Below are 22,774 nucleotides of genomic sequence, written 5' to 3' on the forward strand. Positions count from 1 at the left end.
GGGGGTCTTTAGGGATTAGGGTGGCCCTTAAGGATGAGGGGGGGGCTCAGCAATAGGGGACCCTTTAGCAATAGGGTCTGTGGCAATAGGGTCCTTGGCAATAGGGTTAATAGGAAGGAGGGGGCTTCTCAATGGGGGGGCTCCTTTGCAGCAGGTCCCTTGGCTATAGGGGTTTTTTTGGGGGGGTCTCAGGGGGGTCCCTCAGCTATGGGATGAGGAGGGGACAGCCCTGAGGCAGCTCCGGGGCCTTGGGGAAGGGCAAAAGCAGGGAGCCCTTTGCTCTTTGTTTTGGCTGAGGTGCCGACAGAAAAATGTGGGGAAAAGGGGAAAAACGCAGTCAATTTGAAGCCTGGAGGGGCCTCGTCTTTTAGCCCTGGGCTTCTGGGATCGAGCCTCACGTCGTGATCCTGTCACATCGGGGTTTTGATGTCCAAGGCTTGGGGAAAAGAGGTTTTGCCCCCATCTTTCACGAGGCCGTGTGGAGTCCGAGCTCCCTGGCTGATATTTGTAAGAGAATCGGGGTCCTGCCGTGCTCTGTGCCATTAAAAAAGCCCGATTTTGAGCAAAAAACACCAGTTTTAAGCATTCGCCCCCCTCGCTCGCGGCCTTCCTCGCCTTTCATTGTCGTCCCGCTGCGGGGAGCTCGGCCCCACAGGGCTGAATTGGGTGAAAAGGAGGAAAAAAAACAACAAAAAAAGGGGAAACCTGCTGCCCCTCGGCTCCTGCTGCCGATTGCCAGAAACGTTTCACTGCCAGAAACGTTTCACGGGAGCTTATCCCCTGCAGCACAGCAGGAATTAAGCCGGGGCGAGGGCAGCGAGTGCTTTCGGTTTCCTTTCGTGCCTTTTCCATCAGTGTTTGCCCTCCTCTCGCTGCTTGGCCCCGTAAAGGAGAAGAGAGGAGCCCCAGGAAATTGCAACAGATGCAGGGCCTTTGTAGGATCCCTCTGCATCCCGCTGCCGCCTTGCCTTTCCACAGCCTTCTTAAGCCACCATACTATGTTTTTCTGTTTTCTAACCCTTTTTTTTTTCTCCTCCTTGCATGCTGGCAAAGCAGTGAAACGAGGCAAAAAAATACACTTCACGGCTGGCGACTGCAGAGCCCTCGCGCAGAGTGCTGAAGGTTTGTCCTCGCTGACGCAGCCCTTGAGCCAAAATCACAGCATTCGAGGCATCAGCAAGGGTCTCCAGCCCAGCCAGCGGGGAAGGAGGCATCAGAAAGGTAGGTTGCTCGCAAGCCCTCCGAAACCGAAAGGATTTGGGGTGAAAAACGTCAGTAAGGTGGTAGCACAGAAGGGTTTTGGGGTCAGCCGTCGTCGGACTCTTGCTGATGGAGGGTAACGCCAGGCGAGGTGAGTTCGAACAGGACTGGGAAATCACTAGGATAGCTTGTTTTTAGGCAGCACTTTGCAAATGAGACCTCTTTAATTCATTTCTTCGTCAGCATTCCGAAAAGAAACGCATTAAAATCAGCAGGAGCTGCTTGGGATTTCTTTTTATTCCCAAATTTCCTTTTAGCTAAGCGTCAGGATATGTGGCAGACCAGGAGGAGGACAGAAGGAATGCTCCTGGTGCTGATAAATTTAGTCAGTGGGCTACACGGGCTGGCTGGCAGAGAAAAAAGGGAGAAGCTGCTGAGAGCATTCCCTTCCCGAGTTTTGCTTTCCTTTTTGGTCTCCAGCACTTTCTGGCCTTGCCGCCAGGAAGTCTCTGGTAAGAAAAGTTTATCTCTTAAAAATATTTCACTCTTAAAAGCCTTGGTATCTTATCCTGGGATAGAAGCAGCCCGACATGGGCTTGGTGCTGGGATCTTCTGGTGCAGAGCAGCAACCAAACCCCAGAACCCCCAAATCCTCTCCGCGGGGCTGCTCTCAATGAGCTCTTCTCCCAGTCTGTGCTCACATCTGGGATTTCCCTGGCCCAGCTGCAGCACCTTGCACTTGGCCTTGTTGAACCTCATTCGGTTCCCCTGGGCGCACTTCTTCAGCCTGTCCAGGTCCATTTTTTTTTTTTTATTAATCAATTTTTCTTATCCATTTTCTCATCCATTCCTCCCAGCACCAGGTTATGTGGCCTGTGAGACAGATGAATCTCGTTCTCTTGACTTCCGTAGGCTGCCAGAGAAGCAACTTGGAGCTGGAGAGTTCACCTGTAATAAATTCATCTATCTCTGAGCTGAGAAATAACAATTTCCTTCCACAACCTCTGGTTTCCTCCTTAGTTTGGTCAGGAGTAATGTGCATTGTGCTGTTTTTGATGCTTTGCTGATGCTTTTCCTCCTCTTTTTGTAGCCCAGTGGCAGCAGAAGAGCATCACGGATTACTTCAAGATCTCCCAGACACAGCAAGTACATGGGGAAAAGAAGGAAAGAGTGAAGGAAGAGCTGCTGGACCCCGTTTTCCTCGAAGCTGATGAGTCTTTCAGCAGCGTCTCCACTTTGCTGGAGGCCAGTGGAGATTCATCCTCCTTTCTGGAGGACGAGGACTTTGTATCTGCTCCCAGGAAAAGCTCCAGAAAACGGCCTCGGTCCTCCGCAGCTGCAGGCAGACCCAAGAGAGAGCACAATTTATGGGGTGAGCTTGAGCAGAAGCCAGGGATTCGTCCCAAACGTGCCCAAATCGAGCACGAACTCGACGACGACGAAGTGGAGCCCATCCCTGATGCACACTACGGGCTCCTGGGGACTCGCAGCTGGGAGGTGCCTCGGGGAAGCATCGAAGATCTCCCCACTGAAGTCCTGAGGAGCATCTTCGCTTTCCTGCCGGTGACTGACCTGTTTCAGAGCGTGAGCCTGGTGTGTCACTGCTGGAGGGATGTAGTCAGCGATCCGCTGGTAAGCCCTGCCTTGGGCCTGTCCTTCTCTGCTGCTCTGTTTTTTCTCAGTATTGTGGCTTCACGGGTTGCTGTAGGTGCCTCCCTGCTGTGTCTGTCTCTTTTTGTCCCTTTAATTTCCTAATGCCCACATCCTTTCCATCCTTTCTTATTCAATTTTCAGAATTTTTTTGGCCTTTAGGACTGCAGCGAATACCTCCCCAGATGACATCTCAATACTGGGGTAACTTTCCTTGATGCTTTCTCCCCTTACATGGAAAAAACATCCTGTGGAACTCCCCCAAATCCCCTTTCACCCTTTTCTGTGCAGTTTTTTTTTTTTTTGTTTGTTTGTTTCCTGACAGGGATCATGCAGGAAATTCTGCATACAGACTGGGCCATGTCCCTTCACAGCCAGAGTCCATCACAGTCCCCAGCCTGTGTGCGTCTCTGCGTGTGTGGTGTCAGTGGTAGTTAAATAATTTTACAGGAATGGCCTTTAACTCTGTTTTTACGGAGCTTGGTTCATCTGCAGTCAATGCCATCACGGTACAAACGATCACAAACCCTCTGACCATTTTTTTGGGGGCAGCAAAGATCTCAGTGTTTCACTTATAAACCTCCAGCTCGCACAAAAAGGCTGTCTCAGCCTCATTCAGAGTGGTGGGGGACTGGCCACAGCCCACGTTTTTTGTAGGGTGCCAAGTGCTTCTGATAAATCTGAGTGCACAAGGTAAGATGCCAAGCAGGAGGCGTCCTGCACTCGTTGCTTTCCCAGCACAGCACGCAAGCTCTGAGCCTGAACGGCCAGCAAGATGCTTAGAAAGCGCGTGCACTGAATTCTCCTTGTGCTCAAGTCCTCTCCCAAGGCTGCTCTTTGTTTTATAACAGCCTAAAAGGCATCACCCTGTCATTTTTTTCGGAAGAAATCCAAGCAGCAGGGTGTAGGGCTTCATGGACACGTGGATTTTAAGGTCTGAAACCCCTCTCAGAGCAGATCTGCACAACAGTGCTGGAAATACCTTCATTCCTATAAGAACTGGACATTTAAAACCAAACCGATGCCACCTTGTTCCCTTAATTCTAGAAAAAACAGCCTTTTATAGACATGTTGGCAGTCTACGAGGAGCAAGCTCTTCTCTCTTTCCTTCCCCATCTCATGCTAGGTGCCCATTTCCATCAGGCTACAGGGACTTGTTGAAATTGGGGTCCTCTTTGGACGTCACGTTGGTTAGCTTATTGCCAGAAAAGCCTCTTTTTTGGTGCTCTGGGGTGAAAGGTGATGATTTATGTTTCACGTTCCAGTTCATTCCCTGGAAGAAGCTGTACCACCAGTACCTGATGAAGGAGGACATGGCCCTGTGCACAGTGGAGCAAATCTTGCAGGATTTTGCCATAACAAAGCAGCATGGAGGGGCTGTTTTGGGGTTGATCAGGTAAGTCCACTTCAGCGCTTGACTTTGTAGCTGTGGATCCTCCAGCCTCTCTGCTTTGGGTCTTCACCTGTGAATCGCCAGAAGAGAAGCGGGTTTGTCTTCTAAACAGGCAGATCTACAGAAATATGAGGAAGGAGGGATTATTTTAACAGCAGAAATCACCAGGAGTGGTGTAGAATTAGGTAAAAAAAAGTGCCACCTTCTTCCTCTTCTTTGCTGAGAGCTCAGGTAACGAGCTTGGCTGCCAGCACCCGACAGGCGAATCCCCAGCGAAAAAAAATCGTGTTGTTTTGCTTTGGAGAGGGCATTTTCCTGTAAGCTCACTTGGTAATGCTTATTTACACACGCTGCTGCTCCCGTTCTGTGCAGGTACATCTCTGCCATTCCCACCAACAGGAAGGTGGATCCCGGCGTGGTTCTCCCACTCCTGAGGAGTCACCCCCTCTTCTCCAAGGCTGAAGTCTGCATCGCCAACACACTGCCACACTTACAGAGCAGGACGGGGGTAGGTTTAACAGTTATTCCTCTCCTTCATCCCCAAAAAGTGCTTTGAGGTTATATCTGCCCTCTCACATTTAGAAATTTTCCTTCTAGACTTTTACTCTGTGCTGTTCAGGGTGACCAAAGAGAATTTAACTATTCATCATGGCACAAGTATTTTTTTTTTTTGAGTTTGAAGCAGGGTTTACTTGTCTCTAAAGGCTCAAAGCTTTTTGCTTGGTCTTCTTTGGTGTTTTCTGTACCAGCCTGAACACGTGTGGGCCATCATCACAGCGATGGTGCTTTTCTCCGACGGCGTCCGCGATATCCAAAAGCTGATAGCGTGTCTGCAGAGACCCTGCTCTGCCCTGTCCGTCGTCGACGTGACCGAGACACTTTACTGCATAGCCACGCTGCTGTATGCGATGAGAGAGAAGGGCATTGCCATCACGAACAGGTGAGGAGTGGAGAGATGCTTCCTGCCTGACTGCCCCTTTCAAGGCATGGCAATATGTGATGGACGCGGTGAATATATGCTCGTGGGCAATTCTCTTCCTGGTGGCTGGGGCTCTCCAGTTTATGCAGTTTCTCAGGAATATTATCTACGACCACAGCTTTCTGCAGGAACGTTTGGGAGCGTTGCCTTTAGATCTGCTTTGATTCCTGGACTGTTTCAAAGTCCACTTGTTTTTCAGAAGAAAAACGTGTTTCAAGCCCATTTGTTTATTCAAGAAAAATAACTTTGTTTTCAGAGACAAAAGCAGATTTCAAAGCAACTGTAGGAATTTCTGCTTAGAATTAGATATGTATCGGTTAAAACAATGCATTTAGTACTTTCTTGAGACTAGATAATCTCTTCTGCCTTCGTAAATGAATCATAGAATCATAGAATGTCCTGAGTTGGAAGGATCATTGAGTCCAACTCCTGACACTACAGTTCCCCTGGGCCCTCAGTGCCTGTGCTTAGCAGTCTCCATTCTGCACCTTCTGGCCACAGAGGTGCTTCTAAATGCAGGTTAGAGCCCACAGGTTGCTTCAGAATTGCAGTGAGGGTAAGGTGAGGATTAAGGACACACATAAATTCTTGTAAGATTGGAAAGGAACTGCACTGGAAAACAAATCTATAGCCAGAAAGACGACAGTTCTGTAAGTTGCCCTCTGCAAGTTCTACTCCAGCCTGAGTTGGACACAGCAGAGTTCATCCTCTGCTTGATCATGGGCCATGTGCTCATGCGAGACCAATCAGGGCAATCAGGATGCTTGCTTGGCCTCTCAGTGACTGCTAATTGCTGGCTAAAATCATTAACTTGAGCAAACGTGGCAGACAGAGGGCGTCCCTCACCAGTAGTCAAAGTCACCCACATCCCGTCTCCATCTCCTTGAACAGCCTACACCAGGAGAAATATGAATGACCACCTCTCTTCTGCCATTATCTCTTCAAACCACACCGGGTTTGTGATTTTAAGGAGGAAAAATGGCTTTGAGGGACTGTCTGGGACCTATTTGCAGCTCCTAGAGCTACCAGTGAGTCTGAGCATGCAGGTCACCTAATGTGAGACCCAAAGTCTGCGAATCTGTCCTAGAGGCTGGCCCAGGGTGGCAACTTGTAGGTCCCAGGAGCAAAGCTGCACTAAAAGAGTTAAACCACAGTAGTGCCAAGCCTGACATAGGACAGTGAACTTAATTTAAAACCACCAAGTCTCTGGGTTGCTCTCTGCAGTAACAAAGCCCCACGGAGCATTCTCAGGGGTAGCACAATTGGATGAAATAATTATATGACAGTTCATCAAATTGTTTGACTTTAGAGGTCTAAACTGGCCCCAGATTCTCTCTCAGGCTGCCCCGGACTCCTGCTGATGGTGGTTTGGCAGAACACAAGGATTCTGTGGACTCTGCTCCCGGTTCTGTGGACTCTGCTCCCAGTTCATGTTTCTGTGACAGAGCCTGGAACACAAACTTCGCAAACCCCAATCAGGAGCAAGGGAGAGGCCACAAACAGAGCTGTCCCCACAGTGCCTTTGCAGTCACTTTTCAAGGTAGCACTAACTGCATTTTAAATTAGTAATATTGGCTTTGCAACTCACAAAAGCACTCGCTGGAGCCTTCCTCCTGCAATTTGTTCCAGCGTTGTCTCAGATCTTGCTGCCTGATGCACTGGGGTATCCTCAGTGCTGCACAGTGCAAGCAGCAGAAAACTTTCTAGTGAGCTTAAACAGAAAAGCTGTTGGCTTATTCCCTTTGGAAAAGAGTTTGGGTCCTACCAGATGCAGGCACTTTGCTGGAAAAGTATTCACGATGCTGGCGTCTTTCAGGTGGCTGCAGAAGTTTAATTTCTTCCTGATGATTTCCCAGTGATGGATTCCCTTTTTTCCTTTCTACCAGGATCCATTACAATGTTTTCTACTGCTTGTATCTGATGGAAAATGCTTCTGTAACTATGCCACAGATGATAGAAGAGGAAACACGGTCTTCACAGTGCAGACAGGACTTCTGGACCAGGTAATGATGCTGTAGGTGGTCCCAGAAGGTCACTGCTGGAATGGTGAACCCTGGATGTGGAGCAAACATCTCCTGGCAAGGCCTAGTTGACAAGACTTCAAGATTCCTAAGGATTGGTACAAAACCTTGTTCTACTCCTTGCCATCTTCTGCCTGAATTCTGAGAGGAAAAACAGAGGCAGACCTTAAATCTGGAAAAATTACTGAATTTAGAAGTCTGTATTAACCGACGGGGCTAGGTGTTGGTGGAACACAGTGAGGGCTACTGAAATTTTGCACAGCCTTAATCACCCCAAAACGCCTTCCCAACTCATGGCTCTTCCTGAGATGAGAGGCCTTGGAAAGAGGAGAGAATTCATGCTTTAATTTTAACAGCCTGCTCCTCTGGAAGTGCAAGCTGCAGCCGTGCAAAACGGGGGCTGGCTTGCTGGTGATGTTACTGTAGTGCAAGTAACGTGGGGTTTTTCATAAGAATGCTGTTTTTTTGTGAATTGGAGGAAGGAAGACACCAGCTGCAGGATATTGAATCAGCTCCTGTTTTCTGGATTTTGTTGGATAACTGTTATTTATTAACTGTTATACAGGTGCTATAAATTATCACTGCTACCTAGGAAGGAAGGGCAGGTAGGAGCGAAACAGTTTCAGGGCCTGCAGAGAACCAGGCTTGATTCCCCTTCTGTTGCAGTTATCCTGGGCTGAGTCACTGAGCCTCCTTGTCCTCATCCCCAGTAATATCTGCATCCCTCACAGAGGCCCAGCAAAGATAAACCCTATAAAATCACTGATGTTTTAAGGTGCAACACTGATATGAAAAAGAAAAACCCAACAGATGTTGGGTTTTATTGCATCTTGGTTTCCCAGCCCTTTCACTCTTTCCTTTGTCTTTTTTTTCTGAGCAGAAATTTGCTCGTTCCATAAAAAAAAGAAGTCCTGGGGGCTGCGAAATGTCAAGGACACTTAAAAGAGGCTTTCAGCCCTTACGCATCCTATGGGGGAGGCCCTGAGAGGAGCTGGTTCGTGCTGTTGGCTGATGACAGGTTTCAGAGCTTTATGAATAAAACAATTGCACTCCAGCTGGAAGTGCTGAATGCCTTTCTAAACATTAATCAAAGCTCTCAACTCCCATGCGAGGCAGGGGTAATTGATGTCCTACGCTGAAGAATACGAGAACAATTTGAGATACATGCTCCTAAAAGCAACAAAACACCCCAAACACAAGTTGCTGTTTGTTTTCAATGAGCCTACGCCAACGAGGTGCCCAATTCATTTTGAAAGCATGGCTCAGGGCCCTTGAGGAGATCTCTTCCTAGGTAACCTTCCATGAGGTTTACTTTTTAGTTCTGCACTCTCCAGGCTTTTCTTTCTCAGTGGAAGGTGCTGCTTTTCTCACTTGCACAATGGCTTTAGTGCCACATTCCTGTTTGCGGGGTGGAATAAACCACTTGTGGGTTTCCTTCTGCTGTTAGCCAATTTGGTTTTGGGGTAGGATTTTTCTTCTTAATTCCTTTTGCTCCTTGGTGTTTTCTTTCTTTTCGTTTTTTAGCAGTTTGTCCGAAGTGAAACTGACTCACGAACAGCAAAGGATTTTGAATCACAAAATTGAGCGTGGTCAAGTGGTGAAAATTATGGCATTTGCAGGTAAGAGCCAGAAATTAGGCTGTAAGAATAAGCACGTAGCCTCTGATTCTGCTCCTTCCCTCCCTGCTTCTTCTGTCTGGTGGATGTCAGGGGATCAGCCTTACCTTTAATCACTGCAAAAATCAGAGGAAGCTTTTTTTCAGAGAAATAGGAACTGTGGTTACCACTGTGCAAGCTGCTTAAATGCCGTGGTGGGGCACAGTGCTGGAAACGAGCGTGTGAGCACTGTTGATGACTGCCCAGAGCAGGATGTCAGGAAGCCAGGAGAGGAGAAGCGACTCTCCACGTGTTGCTTCATCGTGTGCTGAGTCTGGTTCATGGTGTTATTGTCTGCAGGCCACTAGACGGAGTCCTTCTTACTTGGTCAGACTTAGCCCCTCTGTAGGAACAACACAAGCCAAGAAATCGTCTGCACTTGCACTCTGGTTTGAAAAGGGGAATCTCTAAAAATCAAGGAAGCTTATTTAAAGAGAAAAGGAGAAGTAAACCATCTCCTTTCACCTGCAGTTTCCTTTAAAGACACCATGCTGAGGGCTCAGAGCTAATTCCTGTTCTCTGCCAAGTTACACACGCAGCTAAGCAGCACAGTACAGAAGCCACCGCTGGTGGTTTCTGATGTCTGGAAAAAGCCATGAACTCTTGACGATTCCTGCGTAACTGCAACAAGGCAGAGCAGAAAAAGAGCTCGAGGAGCTGCTGGCAAGAAAGATAAAGCCTCGTAACCCTTCTCCAAATGTGAGGATCCTCGTGAAAAGGCCTGTTAGCTAAATGCAATCCAAAGGATGCCTTATAGTGAGTGATGCCGTGGCAGAAAAGCTGAAAGTGTTTCTGCATTTATGCTCTGCGTACAAGGTCTTGGAAGCACCAGATCCTTCTCTATGGGATCCACCAAAGATTTTGAGCCAAATTCAAACGAGAAACGTGGTGGAAATACACTTTTGGTACTGTTCATTTCGTGGTCTGGGCTGTATCGCCCAAAAGAAAGGAACCCATAAATCTTTTAAAAGAGCAGTTCTAACATTTCACTTACCAAGCTTTCTCTCAAAGGAATCAGTATTTTCACTTGCACTCAGAATTCTAGAATATTGGATAGCAAAATGCTTATTTTTTAAAAGCTTTTTGGCTGCAGGATGTAATTTGTTTCAAAACCGCTCTGCTCCACGGCTTCTGCTGATTTCATTTGAGGCGGCGAATAAATTCCCATTAGCTGCACAAACAGCCCTGCTGTGCCACTAGGACAGCAGGGGAGGGGGAAGGTAAAGCTGCTAAAAGGTGGCCAGGTTCGTTCGTTCATCCCTGTTGATGATTTTTGGTTCCCCTCCTCTGTTCTCCAGGTACAGGAAAGACCTCGACTTTGGCCAAGTACGCAGAGAAGTTTGCCGACCTCAACTTCCTCTACGTGTCGTTTAACAAAGCTGTAGTGGAGAGGGGAAAATCTGTCTTCCCCAGAAACGTTGTGTGCAGGACTTTCCATTCATTAGCGTTTGGGAGCGTTGGCAAACAGTGAGTGGGGATTTTCGATTCCTTTGCTGAAGACCAGGGGAGAAGGGAATAACATGGCAGGAAAGGAAGGTCTGGTTGTGAAGTAATTATCCACGACTCAAGGAAGCAAAAATAATGGCAGGAAGCACTTGATTTCTTTTACCTGTCTCACTCAATTAAGACTCTTAATTGCCATGTGAGTCAGTGGCAAATCCATTTTCTAAACTCAGCTTTTCTTCAGTAGAGAAGGGGATTTTATAACCCGAGTTGTTCTAAGGACTCAGTTTCCAGCACCGCCAGCACTTCTGTTGGGGCATCTCTGCTGCAGACAGAAGGGAAAACGAGCCGTGGCACAAAACAGGAGAGGAATCCTCCTGCCTGGCTCTGGAAACAATTCATAATTGCTGGGGTGAATGATGGGAATGGCTCTGGCTTGACGTTTCGTCTATGAAAATCTATAAAATAAAAGAGTTTGTGCTTCCTTCTGGAATACAGTGAGGATAAATAGGTGCAGATTTTTTAGATGTTCCATTACTAGGTTGAAGTGGGGTATATAAAACAGCTTCTCTATGTATTAGTGTGCAACATGACCTATCTTTTCCAGTAGGCTTTTCGTGTATGTTTCAACATCTCTTATTTTTTGTCGTCCGTGGCACAGCTATAAAGAAAAAGGCAAGCTGAACGTGTCTAAGCTGACAGCTTACACCATGAGCTTCCTCATCCAGAACCGTGAGGGACAGTCTCGGGTCATAAGAGGAAAAACAGTCTTGCAGACCCTCCAAAACTTCTTTTCCTCTTCAGATGACGAGATCTGTGAAGAGCACACTCCTATTTGGTTCATAAACACCCATGGAGAGAAAAAACTTGTCACCCAACGAGAAAAGGAGGTAAGTACCCATGAGGAAAGAAGAGTCAGGCTGTGCTGTGACATTGCATGTGAAGATGATAAACGTTTCTGTCGTAATTTCGATATGCAAAGCCAAAGCCAAAGATTCTAATCTGGAGTACAAACATCATAACAAGTCTTAAGGGACTGGTGTTGTGGACAACGTGGGCTGGAGTCATGGAGAAAATAAACCTTTCTGCTCTGACTTGGAAACAGCTGATCAGATCCAGCCCAGCTGGCACAAATCCAGTCTGCAGTTGTTGCTGCTGGCAGGGAATGAATTATAAGCCTCAAAATATTAAATACCTTTAAACACTTTGAAAGCCATGCAGGGAAACCCAAATAAACACAAGGTCTGTGCAAGTGTACAGAAGGCAGGGGGTCTTGTATCGTTCTGTCCTAATAGCTGGACCAAAGAAATGTTCTTTTCAGGAGGCTGCTGCTGGAAAAGACTGCTATGGGGAGAAGTTATCTGGTAGTGAAACTAAGGAGAAATAGGAGAAGAAAGGCTTTGGAGAATTAGACATGGACAAACCACATTTTAAGCCAGTAGGAAAAGTTTAATTAGGAAGTTGTCTGGAAGGAGGGAAGGGATTTGGGAGGGAGATTGCATTTAAATGCTGCAAGCTGATAGCTTGCCTGTACCAGCTACTCCACCATCTCAAGGGCTGCTCTGCCTGGACTATTTCTGCTTAAAGCAAACTATCCTGACCTTTCTGTTTACTTTTTCTAGATCAATGTGGAAGAAGCGAAAGAGATATGGCGCAACATGAAGGACCTGAACGGAGATGTAGAGAAGAAATACAAGATCACTTGTGATGGTAAGAGAGTACAGATGTCAAATAAGCCTTCAGGTGAAGGGCAGTGATACAAAACTGAACAGATACGTGCAAAAAAGTGCAGAATTCCTGTTCAACTGCCACTAGCTCACCAGGGAGCCCAAATCAGGCCTGAAGGCAGGAGGTTTGTGCTTTTCCTATTTGGCCTCAGAGTTAGTGGAACTCTGGACGTGTCAGACCGGCAGCAAAATCATGGAAATTCTGTGTCAGGCAGTGGGCAGATGAGTGCTAACAGAGGGAGTGCTTCTTGCTGACACCAGCACATCCTTTCCTCTTCTTGGCATCTGTGAGATAGAGCCAGAGGTGGCTTGTACTGGAGAAAACCTTCTTTCTTGTCATCTTCTTTGTGCAATTAAGTCATCAGCATAGCTGCCTTCCACCGGTGTGGTCAGGCTGCTCTTTTTTACTTTATTTCATCCTTCATGCAGCCAACGAGGGACAAGCAACATCTGGGAGCAACAGAATTTTGCAGTCCTCCTAAATGTCATGTCCAAACAAGGGGCAGGGCCAGAAGATGCTTTTTTTTTAAGAGATCATGACAAGCAGATGAGCTTCTCACTGACGTGTTTTGTTCTTTCTCTCAGGTTATTTGAAACTCTGGCAGCTCAGTAAGCCTCAGCTTTCAGACTATGATGCCATTTTTGTCGATGAAGCACAGGACTGCACCCCAGGTGAGTGGTGGCAGGAGAGCTGCAGCCTTCCCAAGCACCTTTACACGCAGCATGTTCGTGTGCTCAGGAGGGTGGGTGTGAGAAGTAGCACGATTAAAGAATTTCTACATTTAAACATTATAACTGCCCCTTCACTCGGTCCCAGGTCCTTGCAAATTGAGTAAAGCAGCTTGCAGTAGCAGCAGGGTTCAGGAGAACATATGCAGCAGCAGAGGGGCAGTAGCTTTTAATAGCTTTGGGCATCCAGGCATGCCATCCAGCCCGTTTTGCTAGTGCTTTGCACAGAAAAAGAAAATGCACAACAAAACAAAACAAAACAAAACAAAATTGCACAGACAAAGAAATGAAAATTGCACAGACAAAGAAATGCACAACTTCATTGCTCACCACTCACCAAACAGTGGCCACTTGGTCCCTGAGCAGCAGCAGCCCCCTCAGCTTTATAGTTCAGCATGACATCTTACTGTATGGAATGTCCCTTTGGCCAGTTGGGGTCAGCTGTCCTGGATCTGTCTCCTCCCAGCTTCTTGTGCATCCTCGGCTTCCTTGCAGGGCGGTCGGAGGAGCTGAAAGTCCTTGATTCAGTGCAAGCACTGCTCTGCAACAACTAAAACATGGGTGTGTTATCAGCATTATTCTCATCCTAACCCCAAAACACAGCACCGAGCCAGCTACTAGGAGGAAAATTAACTCTCTCCCAGCCCAAACTACTGAGCCATGTAGCAGAAAACTGTTGGCTTTGCCAGAGATAAGAAGAGCAGCTCCCCGTTGTAAACACAGGTTGAATTGTTTCTGCCAGGGGATCTAGGTGGACTGAATTGTGTGCCAAGGAACACAGGAAGGGGGACAGAAGATGTTTTGGTGTTTTCAGCAGCTGTTAGGCTTCATCAGACCATCTGCACATGTACTCTGTGGACGTAGGGACTGGGAGGATTTGGCTGTGCTTTCACAGCTGTGCGTGATGCAGGGCTAAAATAGTGGGAGGACGCTTGCAGAGCTGCACAATTCCCTTTGCTGCTCCCCAGCTCACTTTCTCCTGCAGCTGTGCTGATCTCATCTTAAACGCTGTGCGTTGTGAGGAAAGAGATCTCACCTTGATACAGGCACACGATAATTCACAGTCCCCTCTTGCTTCGTGGGCAGGCTCCCCTTTCATGCTCTGATGTTTTCCTGCAGCCATCGCGGATATTGTGCTCTCACAGACGTGCGGGATAATCCTCGTAGGAGACCCTCACCAGCAGATCTACAGCTTCCGAGGTGCCATCAACACCCTCTACACCGTGCCTCACACTCACATCTACTACCTGACCCAGGTAAGATGAGGATTTGCTGCTCTCTTTCTCTGGTAGGATACCAAATGCAGTGGAAAATGTCTCATGCCCTTCTTCAGAAGGCATTTAGCTGCCAGGCTTCTTGAGTTCACCATCGTGGAGTATTTGCTGCTCCTGGATTAGTGGGGTTACTCTTCAAACTCTGCACCCAGTGTGCCTCTCACTGGGGCGATCCCACCTCGTCACTAGGAAGGGCGTGTGGCTTGAAAAATGGGTAGTGGGGTATTGTTTTTTTGGCCTGATTAGCCATGCAGCTACACAATTTTCACAGCTAACATCAGGAAGGAACCTTTAAGACTCTTTGCAGAATGAATTGGATTAAAACAAGGCAGCCTGGAATGGCAGGGGGGGGATTTCGGTGCCTTTTCTAAGAGAAATATTGTCCAGAAGGTTGGTGGAAGTTGTATGCTCCATATATTGCAATACTTTTGGAGGTTATAACAACTTCTTCTTTTCCTGCTTTCTGTTTCCTTCCCTTTTCCACGCAGAGTTTCAGGTTTGGTCCTGAAATAGCTTACGTTGGAGCAACCATTCTGGATGTCTGCAAGAGCGTCAGGAATAAGACGTTAGTGGGTGGAAACCAAGAGGGTAAGCTGTGTCGGTGTCACCTCTGTTCAATGCCTGCGAGTCCCAGAGCTACCAAAGCTTAGAATCATAGAATCCCAGAATGATTTGGGTCAGAAGGGACTTAAAGCTGATTTAGTTTCACCCCCCTGCCATGGCAGGGACACCCCCAGGGATGGGGCACCCCCAGCTCCTCTGGGCAGCCTGCACCAGGGCCTCACCACCTCATAATAAATAATTTCTTTCTAATATCTAATCTAAATCTCCCCTTTATTAGATTAAAGCCATTCCCCCTGCCCTACCCCTACCCCCCGAACACAGAGTTCCTCCTGCAGCCCCTTCAGGCCCTGGCAGCCCGCTGGGAGCTCTCCCTGGAGCCTTCTCCTCTCCAGGCTGAGCACCCCCAGCTCCTTCAGCCTGTCTTCAGAGGAGAGCTGCTCCAGCCCTTTGATCATCCTTGTGGCCTCCTCTAGACTTTCTCTAATAAGCCCATTTTAGGATTAATCCCGATTTACGAGAACTTTTGTTTTTTAAATATCCAACTTTCCAACTGCCCTGGCTAACTGGGAATTTCTTTGCGCAGGTGATGTGAGAGGCAGCGTGAAAGGGAAGATAACAATCCTATCACGGAGCAATTTTAATGTGTTCGAGGATGCTGTGAAGCTTACTGGGAGACAGGGGCAGATTAAAATACGCGTGATTGGGGTAAGGAGAAATTGCCACTGCATCTTTTATGTCCCCAGGCCCGTAGCAGTGACACTTCTGTGGGTCTTGAAATAAGCGTGGCCACTGTTGTCCTTAGCACCCAGGTTTAAAATTAACACTCAAGGAGAAAGCCTGGTTATTTGGAGCAGCTGTTCCTCAAACCCATGCAAGCGTGGCTCCCTTTTTAGGCTCGTCTGTCTGTGCGGTGTGGCCTCTTATTTCATCGGGTTCAAATGAGGCAGCAGCAGCTCCAGTCTGCTGGACAGGGCGAGGGAAGAGAGATACATGGCTGCAACACGTCGCTGCGACTATTTGCATGAGATGGAGTGCTGCTAATTGCTTTTGGCTGCTGGCAGCATCGCTGTGATCCTCTATTAGGGAAATAAAATCAGCTCTAATTGCAGACTGAGCGTAAGCACCCTCCTCAGCTCTGCCAGCAAGGAAAGGCAAGCTGTGCCCTGAGAGAATAAATATTTTTCAAGCTCTCTTGTGAGACAAAGACAGCGGTTGAAGGTGGAGGTGACCCTGGGGCTGGTAGATGCAGTGATCACTCCTAATTTCCAGTCCTGCAGTGGGCTGGTCCCAGGCTCGATATACCCAGGAAAGCCTGGGTAAGCTGCTTCACCAGCCTTGCTGGTGAGGGGAGTTGGGATTTCCAGCAATGCTGAACATTAAACCCTCAAGGAAGCTAAGCTGAGGCTTCACCTTCCTCTGATTTCTGTCCCTTCCATTTCACTTTTATTTCTGCATCAGTTTGAGTGTTAATGTTCTTCAATCCACGTGTTTCTGGAGGAGTTCAGCATCTAGAAGGTAAACGTATTTGATAATAAATCTAACACTGAATAAATTGGAGTCATTCTCATAGGGTCTTCATTAGAAACAGGCAAAATTCTGATCTTTTAAACTCTGTGGGTTGAGATATCACCTCTGAAAGATGCACTGGAAAGCTCAGAGTATTGTAGCTTCGCAGTTCTGAGGTCTACCCTGAATTTTCATCTGAATCTTTGCAGTTCTGAGGTCTGCCCTGAATTTTCATCTGCAAAAAGCCCCCATGTATCTGAAGCAGGAGTCCGTGTGTGCAAGCCTGCAGAAATTCACACGCTTATATTGCAGGGACGTTTTAACAATGCTCCCCATTTCAGAAGCATCAGAAGAATCCTTAGCCTTCAAACTGTGAAACACAGATAGCTGTGATTTGGTCTGAGATGTTGCTCTGCACCTGGAAATGTGAAAGCACAGAGAATGAACAGCTGTCCTGGTGCTGAATGTGTTTGAGGAAGAACCTGGTGTTCTGAATTTTAGAATTTTAGGCTGATATTTTAAGTTCTTTTTTTTTTTTTTTTTTTTTTTTTTTTTCTTTCTACTGGGAAGTTGCATTTTGGAATTGAGGAAATGCTTGCGCTGACTGCTGCCCTGCTGCAAAATTCTTCCTTGCAGTTTTAGCTGTTGGGGAGTGAGAAGTGTGAGCTCAGACTGAGGCCTTTGAGAGAACAAGACAAAAGAAACTGAGAAACAAGGAGGGGGAAATATTTACTGTCCGAAAGCAAATATTGCCAAAGTGAAGCCTTTTGGTTTGGTTTACATTGCTAAAACATCTACAGGCAGTTTATCAAGCTCGTCTTCCTTGTGGTGGTCCATTGTTTGAGGAAAGAGGCTGCAGCTGGCTCCTGCAGAACAACATCAAGTCCGTAGGGCAGCAGCATTTACAGCACAACAGATTTCTCAAGTTTGTTTTAACAAAGCCATGCGCAGCTATTAGAAGGTAAAACGAACAAAAAGTTAAACTTTTTGTTAGTGAAAATTCTAGGAATGGTTTTCCCTCTGCATCTTCAACACGTTTCCTTCATTCCTCTTCACGTCAATAACCACCGGGCCTTGTTGGCTTATCTAGAAATCTAGGCAGCACCTTTACTTGCGTATTTTAAAACAAATTGTTGTGTTTTTTTGACTTTTTTTTTTCGTTTTCTTTTCACAGGGGCTTGCCAATTTTGGCCTGAGCAGAATTTATGATATTTGGAAGCTCAGTCAACCTGCAAATAAGCGGGAGGAAGGTGAGTACCTCCTCAGCCTTCTTTCTGTGAGCCTCCCCTCCAGCAGCCCTGATGTCTCAGTGCTCGCTAGGGCAGTGGAAGGCTTCGTGGTGTTTTATTTTATATTTCCTCAGGCCGATGTGGCCTGGCTGGTGTTAATACCAGAGAGGCAGAACCTTGGGGATCTGTGTCACGCAGCCCTCTGCAGTTCCCCTCTGCCATGCCTTGAGTGCAAGAGACCGATAGACTGCTATAAACTGAGAGGTTGGGGTTTTTTTTTGCCTTTTGTTTTCTGATTTAATTTCATTTTTCATTTGTCAAAAGGCTTTTCCTGTTTGGTTTGTTAATTGTTGATTGTTTTTCTTTTTTTTTTTTTAATATCTATAGCCTAGTTTGTCGAATCCTCTGTCACGTGGTTCCTTTTCTCTCGTGGGTATCATTTAGGAAATGAGTCATTCATTTAAAATCTCCCTCTGCCTTGGCAGCGATTTGTGTGGTTTTTCTTGTTATGTACGGAGCAGAGAACAACAAATGATCAGGGGTATGGGAATCACACCCAGAATCACAGAATTTCTAGGTTGGAAGAGACCTCAAGATCATCGAGAATGATTATATACATATCATTACTGGGTCTGGAGTACGAGACACTTGGAAAACTCTTCTCCATCTGGGTAAAAAGAGGAAATAACATGGGTTGGAAGGGCCCTAGGGCTGCCTCTGCTTTGAGACCCTGCTCCAGGCTGTGAAACTCCCATCAGGGCCTTTCCAGCCTGCTCAGTTTTTCCCCTCAATGTGAATTTTTTACTCCAAAATATGATCGGAAATCAAAAACGCCTTTTATTATGTGTGCCTGTAAAGCAAACATGTCCTCTTCTACATTCTCCTCAGCAAACCTTGTCATAAATGACCCCTTCATCAGAAGATGGGAAGGAACCGGGGGCTACATCGGTCTGAGGGACTACGCAACGCACGTGGATGACAAGGAGCTGCAAGTGAAGATTGCAATAGTGGAGAAATACAAAGAGCGGATTCCTGAGCTGGTGCAGAAGATTGAGAGCTGCCACGTGTCACGAGAAGCTGCGGCAGGTAAAGCCGAGCCGTGTCTTAGAGAAACAAACTCAGTTGGTTTCTTTTTCACTCCAGCTTCAGTGCTGAAGCCACCTCATTCTGCACAGAGGCTGCGTTTGGGTTAAGCCAGCCTTTTAGGGAGAAAAGGGGTAGAACAGCAGCTTTCGGGGTACGTTTGGGGCTCCAGCTGGAGTTCAGGGCAATAAATCTGCCACCAAAGGATTGCTTAAGGCGGCTTTGCTCGATTTTGCAAATAAAGCTTAGGATGTGGCATTTTCTGCAGATGGAAAGCCCCGGGGCTTTATTCTCTTTTTGTGATTCCTGTTGGAGTTGCCCTGCAACTTGCTGACTCAAATTTGGGACTGGGAGGGCGGACAAAGCAATCGTGCTGAAAACTCATCAAATAAAGAGCGCTCCTGTTCGGGAGCTGGGGCTGCGGTTCTGGCTTGTGAGCTGAAGACACCGCTTTGGCTGCGGCGACTGATGTTTTGCCCTTCTTGTCCCTGCTCTGATTCCTTGCAGATTACCTAATAGGCACCGTCCACCAAGCCAAAGGCCTGGAGTTTGATACGGTGCTGGTTGCAGACGACTTTGTCAGCGTGCCGCAGACCGTTCGCGATGGCAGAACAATAAACGCCCTTATCGGTAAGGGGACGCCTGCGAGGGGCACCCGTCCTGACCTGGAAGTGGGAAATAAAAGTGTGCTGCTGCTGCTGGTCCTACAAGGCCGTGCCTCTCAGCTGCTGCAGTGACACGGGCTGTCCTGGTGCTCGCTGCTCTTGTGGTTTCCTCCTGGCAACACAGAGGGGACCGCGCTTGGGAAAGACACTCCTGCCTTTTGGCGTCACAAAGGAAAAGCTTTGGGAGAGCAGCTCTCTTCCCAGTAATTAGAAAGGAGCCAGCAGAGCAAATCTAGCTCAGCTGATGACACAGAAACTCCCCCAGTGCTGAGTCTGTGCCTTGGGGAGGTGGAGAAACACGTAGCTGCTCCTCTGGGCGTGCAGAGTCCTGCCCCTGCCTCGAGGGGAGAAGGTGAAACAAAGCCAAAGCTTTCAGTGGTGCCCAGAACTGCACAGCAAACCCAGGAGGGTGCTGCTCTGCGAGCCCGTGCTCTCCCAGAGCATGGGGCATCCTTCCAGGAGCGCTCGCTGAAGCAGCAGAGTGGCAGAGCTGTTCATTCATGTTTTCTAGAGCCACCGGTTATCTTTCCTCCCATCTAGGCATGTATCCCGAGGATGAATGGAACCTGCTCTACGTGGCGGTGACACGTGCAAAGAAATGTTTGTTAATGTCAGAGTCCCTGAAGATTATTTTGGCATTGGCTGGGGTAAGCGAAACCTCTCCAAAGTAAACAATTCCTTGAAAAGGGAATTTGGGGCCCCGATACCTGCGCTTCGCAGCACGCTGCAAGCTTTTTCTGGGAGCTGCAGCGGTGCCTCAGCCTCTGCGTGCACTGCAGAGGCAGAGCAGGCAGCAGGGAAGAGCAAGTTCCCACTGTCCCTGTAGGGTTTGGGGTCTGGAGTTCGTTCTACAAGTGACAACATCTTGGGCAGTGCTGCCGATTTGAAAAAGCACCGAGAGAGCCAGCACCCAGTCCCTATAAAATCTGCTCGTCTCTCATCATAAAATTTGCAGGGTCCGTGTGTGGTGGAGGAGCATTAAGTGAGCTTCATCCTCGTCCTAAGATTCTTGCTGATGGTAGACTGTGACTTCCTGGGTTGTGCTGTTGCAGACAAATAGCTGAGGATGCTTTTTGTCCTCGTTTCCCACTGTGTTTTTGGTAGCAAGACACCAGCTTGCAGTGCTGCAGCATTTTTCCACAGTCCTTTTGGGTGTTGTCTTCCAAGGAATCTGCCTTCTTATCTCAGCACAAGCGTGTAGGTTCCCTTTTCTGTCTGCCAACTTCCTTCCTTTTCCAGCTTTCACTTCCTTCCTTGAAAGCTGCCATGAATTCTGCTTGGTTTTGTTGCCAATGGTTTTTTTTTTATTATTATTTTTTTTTATTTTGTCACTGGGATTTGGGGTGGTTTTTTTTTTTTTTTTTTTTTAATAAGCCATGTTACAAGTCACTTCCCAGGGGGGTTAAAAAAATAAATAAGTAATCTGTTCCAATCTCTCAGCTCCCTGAAAATGTTGTTGTTCCCCTTTTCTTGTTCCTCAGGAGCATTTCCTTCGAGTGGAGCTGTTGAGCAGGGCTGAGGACAGGGCCGCAGTCACCTGTTCTGTGCCAGAGTGCACGCAGCCCCTGCCGTCCGGGCTGGCTGTGAAGAAGCTGCCTTTGACTTACGTACGTCTCCTCCCATCTCCTCTCTGCTTCTTGGTCTTGGCCAAACCCTCCGAGGGCCTCTGAGGTGGTGTTTAAATGAGGAGCCTTCACAAGCTGCTCCTTGCCACGGGGTGGCCGCGCTCGGTCACTGCTCCGAGCTGTCACAAGGGACAAATTTGGAGCTAAGCTTGCGTGGAAGTGAGCAGGGAACACCCCGTGGCTGCATCCTGTGGGTCAGCCCCTTATTTCTGCTCACAGCTCAGTCTTTTAATTGGGGACGACTTCCTCAGTGCATGATTCAGGGCGGTGGTGAGGTTCCTGCAGAGTCTCTTAAGTCTTCACCTCTTCTAATTTTGATCTCAGGTGGAGCCAGTTGGGGGTTTTGTCGTGTCATGGCCCATTTCTTCCTCTGCAGAGGCCGTCAAACACCCACCTAGAGATTAGCAGGTCACCCTTTGTCCCTGCCAGTGGCCATACGTGAACTGGCGAGAGGGTGGCAACCTGAGTTTTGTGCCCAGTTTTGGTTTCAGTTCCACTTTGTGGCTCTGGGGTTGGTCCTCACCCAGCGCCTCTCCGAGCGCCAGGATCTGCAGGCACAAGGTGAATCCGGTGGAGCTCCATGGCTGGGACAAGAGACAGCAGATGGCTCCAAGCCATCAGCAGGGGATGTGACCCTAAAAGAGGCAAGCTGACTGAGATGGGCTCGGCCTCGCTATCAGCTCCTGGCTCGCAGGCAGGATTCGCTCCCCAGCATTGCAAGGAGCCATGCACGTGTCCGGGGTGAGATCACAGAACCACAGAATCGTAGAATATTTATGAGAGGAGATCACAGAACCGTGGAATTGTAGAATCATAGAATATTTACCGAGGAGATGCCAGCTGGCAGCCTCCTGCTTCACCAGAGAAAACCTGAATGAGGACATCTGGTTGCAGCTGTTGAGCAAACTGCCCCAGAATGGATTTCTTTTGCAAGGGAGGTGGCAGGAGATACTTTTAGGCACATCCCTGATGTCTTCCCTCATCCCTGGACGAGGCTGAGGCTGCAGAGGCTGCGCTCCTCCAGCCGTAGCATCCTCTTAACTCTCTCTTTCCCTTGCAGAGCAATGACAGCAGGAATGCAGGTGGGTACCTTTGCTACTCGTGTGCATGGAAGCATTTTGGAACCATGACATCTCTGGTCGTCCCAGCACTTCAGCAATAACACATCCCAACGTAACGAAGCCTTCCAGCTCCAAGAGCCCTTGCTTCACCCCGAAGCCATTTTAGGTGCAGGACACGGCCGGTTTTCACATCCACGCTCCTTATCAGGTGGATATTGGGAGCAGGATTTTGCACCAGCTCCAGGAGGAACCTTCCAGGATCTCTGCAAGGAGGCGCAAGACTTTTTCTCAAGCCCTGCCTTGTCCTCCAGGGGCTGGTCAGCATGGCCTGCATCATTGCACAGATTATTCACAATGTCAACTCTACTGGACAGGACTGCTTTTGTTTTTTTAACTTGAGCATTACCATCCATTCCTCTGTCACCAGGAAAATGTGACAAAGCTGCTGGGATTTTCCTGACTCTTCCATCACATCACGCCTCGGGAAAATCCTTCGCACCCAACAGAAGAGGAACGTGATGCCAAAAAGTACCCAGCGAGAAAGCTTTTATTCCTAGAAAAGGAACCTTTTCCTGCAGCCTGCTTTAATGGGGAAGTTTCACTCTCAGCTCTGGATCAGTGGGGAAGAAGGAAATCAGTCATAACTGCTCCTAGCTGAATTAAAGGAATTTTCCTTACTTGCAGCCAAGAGGTTTCCCCAGTCTTCACGTCTCTTGCCTAAGGGGAGGAGAGGCAGCATCTGAAGAACTGCTTTGGGTTGATTCCAGTCTAACACACAATCAGAGAGAAGCTGGAGAGCGTTTTAGATGCTGAGATAAAATTTGTAGCAACCATAACAGAAGCCTTAACGCTTTTTCTCTTCCCTTCGGTTACGAAGTCACCCCGAGTTGGGTTTCTTTACCAACCATCCCGGCAGCGTGGTGGCCTTGTCAACCAGCGGGTGGCTTGTGCTGTCCGTGTGAAGACAGAA

At 47.9% G+C, this 22,774-nt stretch overlaps 1 protein-coding gene across 1 annotated transcript; it reads left to right on the top strand.

The window, feature by feature from the left end:
- Positions 1-982: 982 nt before the first annotated feature.
- Positions 983-21,944, top strand: FBH1 (F-box DNA helicase 1). Its single transcript, XM_082768872.1, has 20 exons — positions 983-1,221; positions 2,291-2,832; positions 4,116-4,246; positions 4,616-4,751; positions 4,993-5,183; positions 7,109-7,225; positions 8,768-8,862; positions 10,197-10,365; positions 11,003-11,231; positions 11,964-12,051; positions 12,654-12,740; positions 13,917-14,053; positions 14,560-14,659; positions 15,219-15,340; positions 17,316-17,391; positions 18,259-18,456; positions 18,961-19,083; positions 19,659-19,765; positions 20,600-20,725; positions 21,804-21,944. The coding sequence occupies exons 1-20, from the start codon at positions 999-1,001 to the stop codon at positions 21,903-21,905; spliced, it is 3,099 nt and encodes a 1,032-aa protein (XP_082624998.1). The 5' UTR covers positions 983-998; the 3' UTR covers positions 21,906-21,944.
- The last annotated feature ends 830 nt before the right edge of the window (positions 21,945-22,774 follow it).

Source organism: Aythya marila (assembly GCF_965140915.1).
Source record: "Aythya marila genome assembly, chromosome: 1".
Classification (NCBI taxonomy): Eukaryota; Metazoa; Chordata; class Aves; order Anseriformes; family Anatidae; genus Aythya; species Aythya marila.